Source organism: Megascapheus bottae, chromosome 24 (genome assembly GCF_031878675.1).
Source record: "Megascapheus bottae isolate mThoBot1 chromosome 24, mThoBot2.hap1, whole genome shotgun sequence".
In the NCBI taxonomy this organism is placed as follows: Eukaryota; Metazoa; Chordata; class Mammalia; order Rodentia; family Geomyidae; genus Megascapheus; species Megascapheus bottae.
Window position 1 is genome coordinate 1,029,149 of NC_143532.1, and position 13,880 is coordinate 1,043,028.

General features: G+C 66.4%; 1 protein-coding gene across 1 annotated transcript; it reads right to left on the reverse strand.

Annotated features, from left to right (window-relative positions):
- Positions 1 to 1,130: 1,130 nt before the first annotated feature.
- Positions 1,131 to 12,094, reverse strand: Znf469 (zinc finger protein 469). The gene is made up of 2 exons (XM_090356983.1): positions 6,149 to 12,094; positions 1,131 to 5,887 (listed from the first exon to the last, which is right to left on the reverse strand). The coding sequence occupies exons 1-2, from the start codon at positions 12,092 to 12,094 to the stop codon at positions 1,139 to 1,141; spliced, it is 10,695 nt and encodes a 3,564-aa protein (XP_090213109.1). The 3' UTR covers positions 1,131 to 1,138.
- Positions 12,095 to 13,880: the final 1,786 nt, after the last annotated feature.

Here is a 13,880-nt window from a genome sequence, read left to right on the forward strand (position 1 = left end):
CACAGCCAGGCTTCTGTGAAAATAGTGGGAATATATTTGAGAAGACGTGTAGCTGTGGTTCCGATGGTACGGCCTGCGCCCCCGTCCTCTGCTGAACGTGGCTCTGGAGGAGCCATAGCACCTTCCAGAGAGGTCTGGGCCTGATCTGGTCTCCTAAGAAATGTCCAAGTAACACCTTCCGGACGTACACATTCCAGCCAAGCCAAAAACCGCAACACACACACACACACACACACACACACAACGAACACACCCAAACAAGCCAGGAAACGTGGGGGCCCCAGGAGGCGCATGGAGTATTTCCTTCTTGAGCAAGATGGCGTGTCAGGATGTGGGAGGCAGCAGTTCACAGGGCACCCACCCAGGTCCCTGTCACCACCGGGACCCCGGGGCTGGAGCTGGCCAGGGAGGTGGGCAGCGCTTTCCTAGCCCAGCTCCGTGCCCTGCCCTCCACCCCCGGGAGCCGTATTCACATTACAGCCTGGAATTTAGCACCAGAACCTTCAGAGCAGTCGTGTGGATTCCTAGAGTCCCAAGCGGGAGGAAGGCTCCAGGAAGGGTCGTGGGGCTGGACAGGGCCCGTGCTCTCCCCGATCCATGAGGGAACCCAGCCCCCGGGGTCTAGGTGCATTGGGTCTAGGTCCTGTGACCCTGTGGTCAGAGGGAGGGGGCCCGTTGTGCTCCTGGGGACAGGTGGCTCAGAAATGGCCCCAGTGGGGAGCCCTGTCCTCCCCCATGTGGTTTCTAAGGTCACTGGAAGTCCAGGAGTGGAGCGGCCACTGTCGGAGCCACTGCCCTCCTGCACCTCCCTGCTGGGTGATGGGGCCGAGTGCAGACCTTCAAACGCTGCCCACAGCATATGCTGCGCAGCCAGCGGGCAGCAGCCGCTTCCTCAGCTTCAGGGAAACACAAGCACCAACACGACAGCCTCGTGGGCTCGGGAGGGCTTCAGCTGGCCTGTCCCCAGAGTCCAACCCCCCACCCCCCGACAGGAGCAGCTCGCCTCAGCTCCCTGCTTAGTCTGAGCACTATGGGTAAGTCAGGTGCCTTGAGGCAGGTGAGCAGCCCAAAGGGAGCCATCTCGGGCCTGGGCAGCCGGGTTGGCGCAGGCTCGGCGCAGGCACCTGGCTCTTGCAGGTTACTCAGACGCAACCTTCTTCAGAGGGATTTTGAAGCTGGTCAGCCTTTGCCCAAAGAGCTGGCTGAGGAGGTCACTCTGGGCCTCAGCTGTCCGGCAGCCCCGGGGCTCAGCGCCCTGGGCGTGTCTGCCTGTCTCGTGGGGCCCGGGCAGGGGCTTCGGCCGGGGGGAAGCCTGGCCCAGGGCTTCCTTCCTGCGGGTGTGGCTGGGCCCCCCCTTCTGGGGTTCTGCTGGCTGGGTCCTCATCTTGCCATTCTGGCTGCCTGGTCTGGGCCTGGCAGGGAGCACACGACTGGGAGTTGCCTGCTTCCGGGGGGCACGGGGGGGCTTTGCAGGGGCCAAGGGGGCTCTTCCCGAGCTTTCACACCTGGTAGGCTCTGGGGCCAGGCCTCTTTGCCTCTTCTCACTGCTCCCCTTCTTCTCTCTGGGGCCTGGACACCCTTGGCACCCCTGACTGCCGGCTTCTCGGGGCCCCTTCGAGCAGCTCCTGGCCTGGGCTTGAGGCCCGGGCTGGGGTGGTGCGGGGCTCTGGCCAGAGCAGCTGGGCTTGGCTGGAGTGATGGCTGTCTCGCTTGCGAGCCGTCCGCTGCCTGGCTGGGGCTGGCTGCCACCCGGCGTCCTGGTGTCACGACGTGGCTCTCCACTGCCGTGGGAACCAGGTCTTGGTTTAGCTTTAGGGGTGGGGGGCTTCATCCTATGGGCTGGCTCGGCAGGCTCCGGTCTCTCCCTCCCCACAGGCCTTCTTGGGAGCTTGGGCGTCTTGCTGGGCACAGACAGCAGCGCCCTGTCTGTGGGTGAGCTGCGGCGGGGCTCTGGCAGGCTAGCACTGCCCTCGTGGGCAGGTGCCACGGGACCCCGGGACAGTGGCTTCTTCTTGTGGAGCAGGGAGGAGTCTTCCGGCCCAGGGCCAGGGCCAGGGCCACGTGGGGTGGCTGGGTTCGTGCGTCTCCCTGAGAACGGATGTGCACGTGGATGTGTAGGCGGAGCTCTTTTCCCCTTCAGGGTCGATCGCTGCTTCTTCGGCCCAGGGCCGCCTGCTGGCGTCTCGTCCCTGGGCGGCTGCAGGGCTGGCTCAAGCCTCCCGCCACCTCCCTCAGCCAGGGAATCTGGGAAAGGAGACAGAGGTGGGGGCAGAGGTCCGTGGCTGTCTGAAGGCAGATCGGCCTCCTTGACTGGGTGGCCCTCCAGGCTGCTGGGGTCAGGGGGTCTCTCCTGGGTCTTGGGCTGCCCCTTGGTGGTGCTGGAATCTACCTCCAGGAAGATCTGGGAAAGGAACAGGAGGGAAGCCTCGCTCAGGGCAGGGCTGGCTGGGGACAGGGGCTGGTCTGTGCTGCTGGGCCCTGGCTGACCGCTGGGCGAGGCCATCCTGCACCGTTTTCTGGGCAGCGCCCCCTCCAAGGCTGAGGTCTTCCAGCCAGGGGCGCCCTTTTGCCCAGGGGCCCCCGGCCGCCTCGCACCCCGGAGCGCAAAGGGCTTCTGGCCGCTCCGCAGGTGCTTGTCCATGTGGCGGTCGAATTGCTCCTTCTTGGCGAAGGTGTAGTTGCAGGAACTGCAGATGAAGGACCTGCGGATGACGTGCATGACGTGGGCGCAGAGCTCGCAGGTGTACAGTGGCGTGTGCGGCAGCTCGCGCTCTCCCCTCGCCCCGTGCTCCCCGCACAAGTGTGCCCGCAGTTCCCCGTGCTGGGCGTAGGCCCGGGGGCAGCGGGGGCACAGGTAGACGCGCTGGGGGCTGTGTACGGCCAGGTGGCGCTGCAGCTTGAAGGGCTTGGGGAAGGGCTTCCCGCAGTGGTGGCAGTCCCGGGAGGGGTTCCTGCAGTCCTCGTGCACGAGGCTGGCTTGGATCAGGTGCTCACTGTGGGACCAAGGGTCTGGGGACAGGCTTGGGGACATCTGGGCAGGGCCCGACACGGTGGCAGAGGTGCCCGTTAGAGCAGACAGGCTGGCCCGAGGAGGAGTCAAGGCGCTGCAGTGGCCAGAGGAGGTGCTGCCCGGCCCAGGCGTCCCTCTTCCCCGCGGGGTCTCCTCGGCCTCCCCTTCTGGCTCAGATGCCTCCCCGGGGCCCCCGGGGGACCGGGACGTGTGCTCCATGATGCTGTTCAGGAGGCGGGGGAAGGCGGCGTCCTCGCGCAGGCACGGGGGCAGGTTCCCCAGGGGCGGGAGCGGCCGGCCCTGCTGGGCGAAGCGGGCCGCGTGCTCCCCCAAGTGCTGGTTGTGCACCCACACATCGGCCGCCTCCTCCAGGCACATGCCGCAGGCCCAGGGCCCCTCGCGGGCCTGCCCGTGCTTCTCCCGCAGGTGCTGGAGGAGCAGCTCCCGCGAGCGGAACCTGCGCTGCACACACATGTAGCAGGTGGGGGGCGGCGGGGGGCTGTGGGCCAGCGTGTGCAGGTCTAGCTCGCCGGGGCCACCAAAGCACTGGAAGCACAGCGGGCACTTGTAGGGGGCCTTCCCGCCCCCCGCCCCGCGGCCAGCCCCGGCCACTTCCTCTCTCTTGCCACTCTGTGGACCCTGTGAGTCCACGAAGTGTGGGCTGAGGAGGCCCGAGAGGCCCTCGCAGGACCCCAGGAAGCGCAGGTCTCGCATCTCCAGCTGGGTGCTGAGCGCCTCCAAGTCCTTGGTGTGCAGGGGAAGCAGGCTTGTGTCCCCAGGAAGCTCGTCACCCGTGTGTTCCCGCTCCAGGTTTGGGGGCTCTGGGCTCACATCCCCGCAGGGGGAGGGGGTCTCGTCGGCCGCCCGCAGCTCCAGGCCTCGCCAGGCTGCGGGGACCATGTGCAGCTGGGGGATGGCCTCTGCCCACTCGTCCTCCTCCTCGGGGCAGTGCGAGGGCTCCTCCTCCGCCCAGCTGGCCTCCCTGCTGGGCTCCAGGCTCCACAGGCTGAGGCTGGGGGCCCAAGGGTCAAGGCCGGGAACCTGGGTCAGAAGCCCATCCATGAAGAAGGACTCAGGAAGGCCCATGGCCTCGTCATCCCACAGGTCCTCTCGAGACAGGCAGAGGGAGCCCGAGTCGCTGAGGTCAGTGGGCAGCCGTGGAGAGGACGGCACGTGGGCATGTGTCCCCGTGGGCACCGTGGGCGGGGGCTGCCCGGGGGGTGCGGGGGGCTCAGACCTCTTGCAACACTTTCCATAGACCCGGGGGTTCTTCTTCCGGGCCAGGCGGCCACCCAGCGGGGAGAGCTGGGAAAAGGATACCTCGTCCTCCAGTGTGCTCAGAGTGTCGCCAGGTCCTGGGCTGGGCGCTTCCGTAGCGGTGTCCTCAGGCCCCTGGACCCCGCCCCCGGTATCTGGGGTGGCCAGGAGGCTCTGATCAGCACTGCTGCCTGCTGCAGAACCAGACACGTCGGGGGGGGCAGTGCCTTCGGGCAGTCCTCCCCTGGCTCCGCTGCTGTCCTCCCGTGGGCTTCCAGCAGCCTGCAGCAGCTTGCTGTCGATACTCAGATCCCTGGCCTCGACTGAGTCGGACTGCCCAGCCATGACTCCCTTCTGCCCTGCTGTCCGTTCCCTCAGCGAGGTACCTTCCAACCGCCCTCGAGGTGACCTCTGTGTGCTCGGAGGCCCCAGGCCCCTGTCTGCCACACCATCCAGGCTCTGGGTGTTTGAGCATGGCAGCTGTCCCTCCAGTGGCACATGGCCACTCACAGGACGATGGCCAGTTGCTATTGGTGGACCTGAGTGGGCCCCATCTGCCGTCACGTCGGCAGAGGCCTGAGGACTTCGTGTCCTTCGGAGTCTCCTTGCTCTCAGTGCTCCGGCTTGCTTCTTCCATTTCCTCTCCGCGTTGTGGACAGCACCTGAGGGCTGGCCCCCTGGCCTTTGGCCTTCTCTCTGGTCCATCCTTCTGGGGTGGGGCTTGGCCTCCAGCTTCTCTGGACTACCGAACTTTGAGGCCAGAGCTCTCACACCCTTTCCCTGCTCAGCTGAGCCTGAGAGGTGCTGTTTCTGCCTGAGGGGACCCCTAAGGGTCCCCCTTTGAGCTGCTGTGGATGTCTCAAGACCCGGGATGTCCGTAGGTGCTGTCGGGTCCAGGGTGGGAGATGGTCCAGGAGGCTGGCTGGGGTCTGTGGACAGGGAACTTGGTCTTGTCTTAGCAGGTGCCTTGCGGCTTCTCTTCCTGGGAGCCCTGCATGTTTGGGTGGTGGGCTCCAGGGGCCAGGGGGCAGGCAGGCCGGCTGGGCCTGGGGGGGAGGTGAGCTCCCCGGGCCGATGCTTCCTGGCTTTGTGCCTGCTCAGGCCAGCGGTGGTGCAGAAGGGGGCTGCACAGACCTCACAGGTCACAGGAGGCCTGGTGGGGACCTGGCCTTTCCCCTGGCCCTGCTCCACGGGCTCAGCCTTCCTTTTGAAGCCACGGGGCCTCCGCTTGGGACTGAGGGGCTTCTGGGGGACCCTGATGTGGCTTTGGGGAGGGCCACTGGGGGAGGCATCCTGAGCCAGCCCTTTGGGAGAGGAGCCAGCAGTGGGGCTTCGGGTTCCAGCTCCAGGCACCTCCATCACTGAGTGTGTGGCCCCAGGAGTGCCCGTGTCCTCCTCCTCATCTTCCAGGCAGGTGTCTAATCCTGTGGTCCCGGACAGGGCAGGGCAGCCCCCACTGCAGCCAGCGTGGGGGGCGCTGCCCGGGGGGCCTGAGGCAGGGCCCGGGGGCATCCAGCCGGTAGTGGTGGGTGGTGAAGCCGTGCTGAAGTGGGGGTCTGGCACCACCAACCCTCCAGTGCCCTCTGTGCCCTCTTCTGTGGGAGCCCCTGACAGGCTGGTCTGGAGAGCCACGCCCAGAGCGCCAGCCCTCCCTGGGGGAGGTGGGGAGGGAGGGGCGGGCGGGGAGGGAGGGGCAGGAGTGCTCCCCAGCCCCTCTCTTCTGGAATCTTCTGGAGTTCTCAGTGTGCTGTCCGCCCCGTGTCTCGTGGGGCCTAAGGTGTCCACGAGGCCAGGCTGGCCTGGGGGAGGGTCTCGAGGGCCTTTAGCCCTCAGGAGGGGGTGGCAAGGCAGGGTCCCCTCCGAATCACAGCTGCTTCTCACCAAAGACAGGGGGTGGTTTGTGGGGGCTTGGACACAGTTTGTTTCTTCTCCAGGCACCCAGGCAGGACTGGCCAGCTGATTTGGGGAGCTAGGAGGGTCCCCACAGGAGAGAAGGGTAGGGAGCAGCTCCTTCTGCTCCCCTGGAGCTTCTGTGACGTGGAGTGGGGTGGGGGGAAGACCTCCCCGAGGCAGGAGCTCCAGGCCACAGGGGGTGGGTGTGTCCAGGGAGGTGGATGGCCCAGGTGCACGCGTGTCCAGGGTCCTGGTGGGGGCCGCTGGTCTCTCACCACCATGAAGCCGCTGCCTGTCCAGGCCCGGGCCGGTCACGGTCTCTGGAATTCTGCCTTCAGCCCCAGCTGAGTCTGAGGTGGAGCCCGGGGGCTTCCGTGCCTGCTCCCGGGAGCTTCTCTCGCACACATCTCTGTGGCTGGCCAGTCTGCCTGGCGGGGCTTCAGGACCGGCCAGGACCTTCGTGAGGGCGTCTGGTTCTCCGGGACCCCTCTGGTTACCCGGCTGAGGCGGGCTGGCTTCCCCTTCCGCCTCGGGCGCCCCAGCGAGGCCTGGCAAGCCCAGGAATCCATCTGCCTTGCATGGACGTCCAGGTACCGCAGCGGCAGCTGTCCTCTGCTCAGGCCACGGGGAGCCACATTTCTCACGGTCTCTTCCTCCAACCGAGGGGTCTCTGGTGTCTGGGCCCTCGGCATCAGCAGGTGGCAGTCCAGGAGAGCCCTGGGTGTCCTTGGTGCACCCAGTTCTGATGCCCATGACCAGGAGTGGACACACGTAGCTGGAGGCTGGGTCCCAGGGCTTCCTGCCAGGGCCCGAATCGGGGACCCAGGCAGGACTCTGTGTAGGGCAGAACTGAGTGGGGCTGTCCTGGGGGGCAGACAGCCGGGAGGCCCTAGCTGGTGCCAAGTCTTCACCTTCAAAGCCAGGCTCCTCTGCCACAAGATGCAGTGCGGCGCTCCCCAGCTCTCCTGCTCTGCCTGGAGAGGCAGCGCCAGGGAGGGCGCTTGGCGGCAGGGTTGCGTCCCCTTCACACCAAAACGCCTCCTCAGGCGTCATGTGTCCAGCCGGGCCTGCGAGACGGGGGTCTCCGTGGGGCTGCCCAGCCTTACCGGGCATTGGGGGAGCCCCTCCCTGCTGCGGACAGCAAGACGGAAGCAGGGCCACCTTGCTTTGTGTCTGGAACCTGTTGGTTTCAGGAAATGAATGCTCACTGTCTGGTTTGCACTTGGCTACACTCCTGGCACCTGGCAGGGGCTCCTCTTGTATGTGGGAGTCAGGCAGACAACCACTCGGGGGGACCCTGTTGTCTCTTTCCATCTGGGGGACACTTGCCTCCCGCATGGCCTGAAAGCTGAGGCCGTCTGTGGAAGGATGCAAAGGAGGCCCGGGAATGGGGAGAGGGTCAGGACCCGGAGGAGAGGCTGCTCTTCCCGTGGCTGGACAGGGCCACGGGCCCTGGGGACTTCCGAGAGCCCCTTGCCAGTGTGGACTCAATTCCCCAAGCCCTGCAAGGCCAGCTGCCGCAAGCACTGCCCCTCGAGGCGAGACAGCCTGGAGGCCCGGCCCTGGCTTGTCCTCATCTACGGCCCCGTCAGCCTCTCTCGGGAGCCCGTGCTCACTCTCTCTCCTTTGCAGCTGGCTTTCTAATTCAGTGACCAATCTCTTGATCTCTAGCTCATCCTCGCACAGATCACTCACGACGGCAGCAGCACATTCCATCTCCTTCCCAGGCACCAGGGGAGGGGAAGGAGGGGCGGTGCCCCCAGGTGGACAGAGCTCCCTGCATGCCCTTTCCCCTGAGAGGTCAGGAAGCTGGCTGGATAGGACTGGGCACTCCTCTTCCAGCAGCAGAAACCAGGGACAGAGAGGATCTAGCAATGGCTTCCTTGGGAGAGGGCTGGCACAAGCCAGCGACACCGGGGTGGCCCTGTTTGTGGCCAGGTCAAATCCATCTTCAGGCAGCCCCGAGAAGAGAGATGTGGACGCCAAGGTCAGGGGTGATGGGGGTCCGTCCGGGTCCCTCTCGACTGCGTATGGTGGGCTCTTGGGTGGTGCTGGCTCCTTTGGCTCAGAGGTAGCCCCACTCTCTGAACCAAGGTAGGGGTGGCTGCCCGTGTCGACCCCTAAAGGCCGGGTAGCATACAGGTCTTCAGGAAAGCAGCCAGCCCCATCCTTGGATGTGTGAAGCAAGCCTTGGGGGGCACTGCTCTCGGCTTGGGGCACCTTTGGGGCAGCCGGAACCCCTATGGGGTCTCTGCTAAAGTACACAGGATTAGAGCCAAGTGCAGAGCTCTTAAAAAATGTGACCGTGGGCGCCGAGCTGGCAACCGGCTCCAAGCAGTTTCCTGGCCAGGAAGAGGAGGCCTCTCTGTCCTGGGTCGTGTGGAGGTTTGTGTGGGCAGAGCTGCCCAGCAGGCCTCCTGCACTGGGCGGTGGCACCGCCTGGCTGGGCAGCTCATGGGCGTGGCTTCCCGATGGCCTGTCCCTGCTGGACGGAGCAGCTCTAGGTCTCTCTCTCCCGTGGGGGCCTGGACGATTGGACGCCTCTCTGGGCTTCACGGTGTCAAGGCGTATACCTGCAATGCTTCTGGGTTTTAGGAGCTCCTGAGTGAAGCCCACCGATGGCTGGTTTTCCTCTAGGGTCTTGGGGCTGGTAGGGACCCCTGTGGGGGGATCAGAGCTCGCAGGGCCTCTTCCTCCAGCACCCTGGCTGTGTTGCGTGCTGTGTGTCTCCTCTGTGTCCTCGGCCTCCTGCCTCCTGACCTCCTCGGGGTCCCTGGTCTCATTCTCTTCCTTCTGCCTCTCACCCCGCTGACAGGCAGGGTGGGGGCGGCCTCTGTGGCCTGGACTCCTTGGCGGAAGCCCCCCCTCCTCCTCAGACTCGGAGGCGCAGTCCTGCACCAGGAGTCTGCTCTCCGGGGCGCTGGACGGGAGGCTCTCGGTGAGCAGGGGCCCAGCTGCACCCTGGCCGTGTGGCCCGTAGCGCTTGTTTTTCTGCTGCACAATCTTGTGGATGAACTCTTTGCTCCAAGAGCTGGCCCGCCCTCTTCTCTTCCTGGAGGCCTTTCCCGGGGGCAGGCCGGGGAGTTTGGAGATCCGCGTCCCTGCAGAGCCCTGGTGGCCTTTGGCAGGCTGCTTTCTAAGGTCCCTGGGGCCAGGGGGGACCCGGTCAGTGCTGTGACCTCTCCTCCTCCTCGGTCTTAGGCAGATGACCCTGGCCGGTCCTTTGGTACTATTGGCCATGTCCAGATTTTTCTGGAACAACTTCAACTGCTTTCCTCTCCGCCGCGGCCTGAGCGGGCTGGTGGCAGTCTCGGCCGTGGCTAGGCCCAGGGAGCGGGTCTTGGGTCTCTGTGGGGGTGGGCAGTTTCTGTCCCCAGGGCGGGGGGCTTGGGGCTCTAAGGCAGCGGCTGGAGCCGAGAGCAGGGACGGGACACTGTCCTCGGGAGCTGCTCCCGCCCGGGAGCTGGGGAGCTGCCCGGTGCCAGGCCCTCTGGGCCCGGAAGGCTCCTCATCCGAAAAGACGTCGATGAAGCTGCTGTCCAGCTCTGGGCTGTCTGACTGGTACTCCATGCCGTTGAGCGCCTCGGTGATGAGGCTGTCCAGCTTGGCGTCGTCTTCCAGGTCCAGGTCGGAGGTGGGGAGCGGGCAGGCGGCCGTGGCCAGGCCGGGCAGGAGGCTTGTCCTCAGGGGGTCGTCTTTGCCGTCTGTCAGCCGGAAGGGGACCTCCTGGCTGTGGCTGAGCGAGCCTGTGGGGGTGGTGGCGGGGAGCCCCGGAGCCTGCTGTGGGCTGCAGAACTGCCGGTGCTCCAGAAACGTGGCCAGGCTGCTGTAGTTCCGGTCACACTGTCTGCAGGTCAGCAGCACGTCCAGCTGGTCCAGGCTGGCACTGCTCAGGGGGAAGTACGGGCCTGGACCCCGAGGGAGGTCCCGCAGCCTGCTCCTGCCCACCTCTGGGTCTTCCAGGCCCTCGAAGGCTCCCTCGGCTCCCAGCCTGTCTTCTGGGAAGGGGAAGGCCTTGGTCACCTCTGGCTGGTAGTGGACGGGGAGGGTGCGTGGGGGCTCTGGAGATGGGAAGGGGCTGCGTGTCTCCTGGGAGTGGGCAGGCGGGTGGAAGAAGGCCGAGGCCCCAAGGGAGCCTGGGAGCTGACTGTCCTCGGAGCTGGGGTTGACTGGACTGCTGGACGGCGGGGACAGAGATGAGCAAGTGCTGCTGCCAGCGGTGTGGGTGGCAGGGGAGGGCAGGGGAGATTCGCTGGGAGAAGCCCCCACTGCACAGGGCTGGGGCAGGCCAGGGGCCCCTTGGGGGGACAGCTGGGGCTGGGTTCCCCCAAGGAACAGGGGCTGCGCCCCAGGGTCACTCAGCCTGCCAGAGTTGAGCAGCCCCGGGGGGGCGCTGGGCTGGGCTGGGCTGGGGCTCGCGGTCACCAGTGGCTCCCCAGGCCCGGGCGTCATGCTGGCAGAACCCAGGACTCCCTGGCTGTCCCTGGGCCACCTGGGGCCCCCTCCTGGGAATGGTAGCTGGTTGAGCACCCTAATCTGAGGGGGGCCTGGCCCAGAGGTTGGAAGCACCGGGGGCCAAGACACAGGGGGACTCTGGGGCAGGCAGAGCTGCTGGCCCGGGCTGAGCTGGTCTTCAAAGAACGCAGTCTTCACCACCGCCGGCTGGCCCAGGGCCGGGGTGGGGGTGGGGAAGGGGGTGGACGCTCCGTCCCACAGCTGGCACAGACGGGTGGCTGGGGGCCCAGAGGTGGGGAGTGTAACGTCCAGGGGCCCTGGGCTGGCGCCCACCCCATTGGTTCTGTAGGTCTTCCCTGCAAAGCATTTCTGTGGTAGAGGGTTTGGGGGGGCTCTGGGGCTCCCCAGCCTATCACAGGCAGAAGCGAGCCCTTCAGGAAGGGCTTCCGTCAGACTCGTGTGCAAACTGTCTGGGAAGGGGCTTGGGGCCAGGTGAGCAGCAGCAGAGTGGGAGGTGGCCCCGTCGAGGTGGCAGCTGGGGGCAGGCGGGGTGGGCTGCGGGTAGGCAAGGCCGGCAATCCCGGGCCACGCTGCCAGGGGCTGATGGAAGGCCCGCAGCAGTGCCCCGGGGCCATGCTCCTGCCCGGCCAGGCCCTCGGGGAGGGCCTGGGTGCCAGTCCCCCGTGGAGAGTGGGCCGGGGTGGGGCCCCCGAAGGAGCCCCCCCTGGGGCTGCCTGGCTTTCTGCTTTCAGGAAAGGGCTCCGGCTCAGCAGAAGGAACCCCACGATTAGCACCTTGGAAGTTATTCTCAGCAGCGGAGGGCCAGAGGTTGGTGGCCTGGGCCTGGGGCTCCCAGAGGGAGGCTGCCCTGCGCGGGCTGGTGCCAGGGCCCTGGGGCTCCCTGAGGGGCGGAGGCCCAGGGGCAGAGTTGGGTGAGGTATAGTTGGTGGAGGTAAAGCTGGAGAGGGCCTCCCGGAGGCTGCGCTCCTCAGGGGCTGGCAGGGTCTTGCCCCGGGGGAGGCAGGGCCCAGGGGGGCTTCCAGGCCCTGGGCCCGGGGGGGCTGCCCCCTCTGAGCCCTCGGAGGGCTGGTCCGTGGCAGGCCTGGCCATGTCCGGGCTGTAGAGCTGTGGGGGGCTGCTGTCTGCCCGGCAGGCCAGCCACTTGTGGGCGGGGGTGCGGCTCCTCCCTGGGGGTGCCCAAGGGCTGTTCTCCTTTCTGGGGGGCCTGCCTCGGGCCTGGACCTTTGGGCTCAGGGCCTCAGGTGCAGCCTCCTTGGCCTGCCTCAGGTGCACCTTAGGGGGCGCCCTGGCCCGGGCTTTGCTGCCTGTCTCCCTTGTGCCCTGCGGGGTGCCGCTGGCCAGGGAGTGGTCCTGGAGGGGGTGGGGAGAGGGCGCCCCTAGACTGCAGGCAGCTCGGCAGAGAGGCAGATCTGTGGTCATGGCTGCGGGCAGCGTCCCTTGGGGCTGCTCCCCTGGCATGGCCCCGTGTCCCGGGGGCTAGGAGAAGGCCGTGGTCTGAGGGAGGCCGCGGGGAGTGGACTGGGCAGCCATCCTCACCCCTCGGGGGTCCCCAGCGCAGCCTGCTCTCATGGTCCAGGGAGAATCCTGCAAAGGAAGGTCAGAAGTGAGCTGGGGTTTGTGGGGACTGGGCTGCCCCCACCCTTGAACCCTAGAGGGAGCTTTGCGTGGGACACTGTTCCCCTCCCTGCTCTGTGGTCTGGTGGGAGAACCTCGGGGAAACAGGGTGGACCGTGCGGGAGTGGGCTCCGTCCCTGACCCCAGGAATGGGGCTTGCACCTGCAGGGAGACCCTCACATTGGAGGTGGGGCTGCAGAGGACTTCCTGTCCTCCGAGGCCTCTCCTGCCTCCTGCTCCCTGCTGCTCACTTGCAGGGTCACTAGCAGGGGTGTCTGTCCCAGCACTAACTGAGTCTGCCTGCAGGGGCTACAGAAGGCCAGTGACTTGCCCAAGGCCTTTTAGGGAGACCCTGCTGCCCTACCCGCGGGGCTCCAGTTTAGGGCAGCCATGATCTGGGGTGGGCAGGCCACCGTAGTTCACTCCTGGAATACTATGGACTCGGGAAGCTGAGATCTAGAGCATTGCAGCGGAAGCCAGCTCAGGTCGAAAACCTATGAGACATCATCTCCACAAAAGCCCAGCCAGGAGCTGGGTAGGGTTCAAGTGGTAGGGCGCTGGTTGAGCAAGTGAGCAGAGCCAGCTTGGGTCCGGGGCTGAAATCCCACCACCACGGGAAAAGGATAGAACTCTTGGCCTTCCGGTGGTTGCAGTTCCAGGGCTGCTCAGCAGGGGGCAGCACCACATGCCAGGAGAGGCGGGCTGGGCGGTGGTGGAGGGGAATGCCTGCGGAGATGGACATGGAGGCGGCTCCTCCTCTGCCCCTCCCAGCCTCTCCCCATCTGCCTAGGCGGCGTCCCCTTTCCTGTGTCTGTCCCATGAGTATTGGGCTTTGCTCGGGGGGTCGGGGAGGAGCCAGGGGCTGAGACGAGGCCTCAGGGTCTGGGAAAGGTGAGTTCATGGGGCCCCTGTTTCCCGGGGCAGCCCTGGCCCCAGCCCCATCCACCACCATCCTCGACGGAGGGCCGCGGGCACAGGGCACCTCAGCCAGGTCCACGCACCTGGGGCGGGGAGGAGCCTGGGGCGGCTGGGGGCCTACGGCTCCCCACACAGCTGCTTGAGGGCTGGGGTTCCTGCGTCTGCAAGGGAAGCAGATGACATATTAGCACAACCATCGCGCTTGGCTGTGGCCAAGGTCCCCAGGAGGGGACAGAAGGCACAGAAGCAGGGCTGGCAAATTATCGGTGCCCGGTGGAGGCCAGTGGGCAGCTCTGCCAGTCTGGAGGCACTGAACTTGGATGAGGCCTTGCACTAGAAGGGAGTGGAAAGGTCTCACCCCCACTCCTGGGCCCCTGCAGGGATCTTGCCTCTCCCCCTCCCCTCCTCCCCCTCCCTCCCCCTCTTCCCCTCCCCCTCCGCCCTTGCAGGGCGTCCACAGGGGATCCTGGTCCCTGGTGCTGTGCTTCCTTAGGGCTTCTTTTTTGTTTCTGTGGCACTGAGGCTGGAGCCCAGGGTCTTCCCAGCCAAGTGCCTGTCCTCTGAGCCCACCCCAGCCCTCCAGGCCGCCCTGCGTGGGGAGGCAGAAGACAGCTGCTCTCATAGGTGGGTCCCGTGCCTCCCTGCCTAGTGGGCACCCAAGACTCAGGTGGCTCTGTGTCACAGAGGGACGAGGGGCCCTTCCCTGGAGACG

What these genes read in the sequence shown, in the direction of transcription:
- Znf469 (XM_090356983.1), bottom strand. Translation starts at nt 12,094, where the DNA reads ATGCCAGGGGAGCAGCCCCAAGGGACGCTGCCCGCAGCCATGACCACA. An exon ending in CAAACCACCCCCTGTCTTTG is followed by an intron (nt 5,888 to 6,148) that starts GTGAGAAGCAGC and finishes GTGGCTCTCCAG; the next exon opens with ACCAGCCTGTCAGGGGCTCC.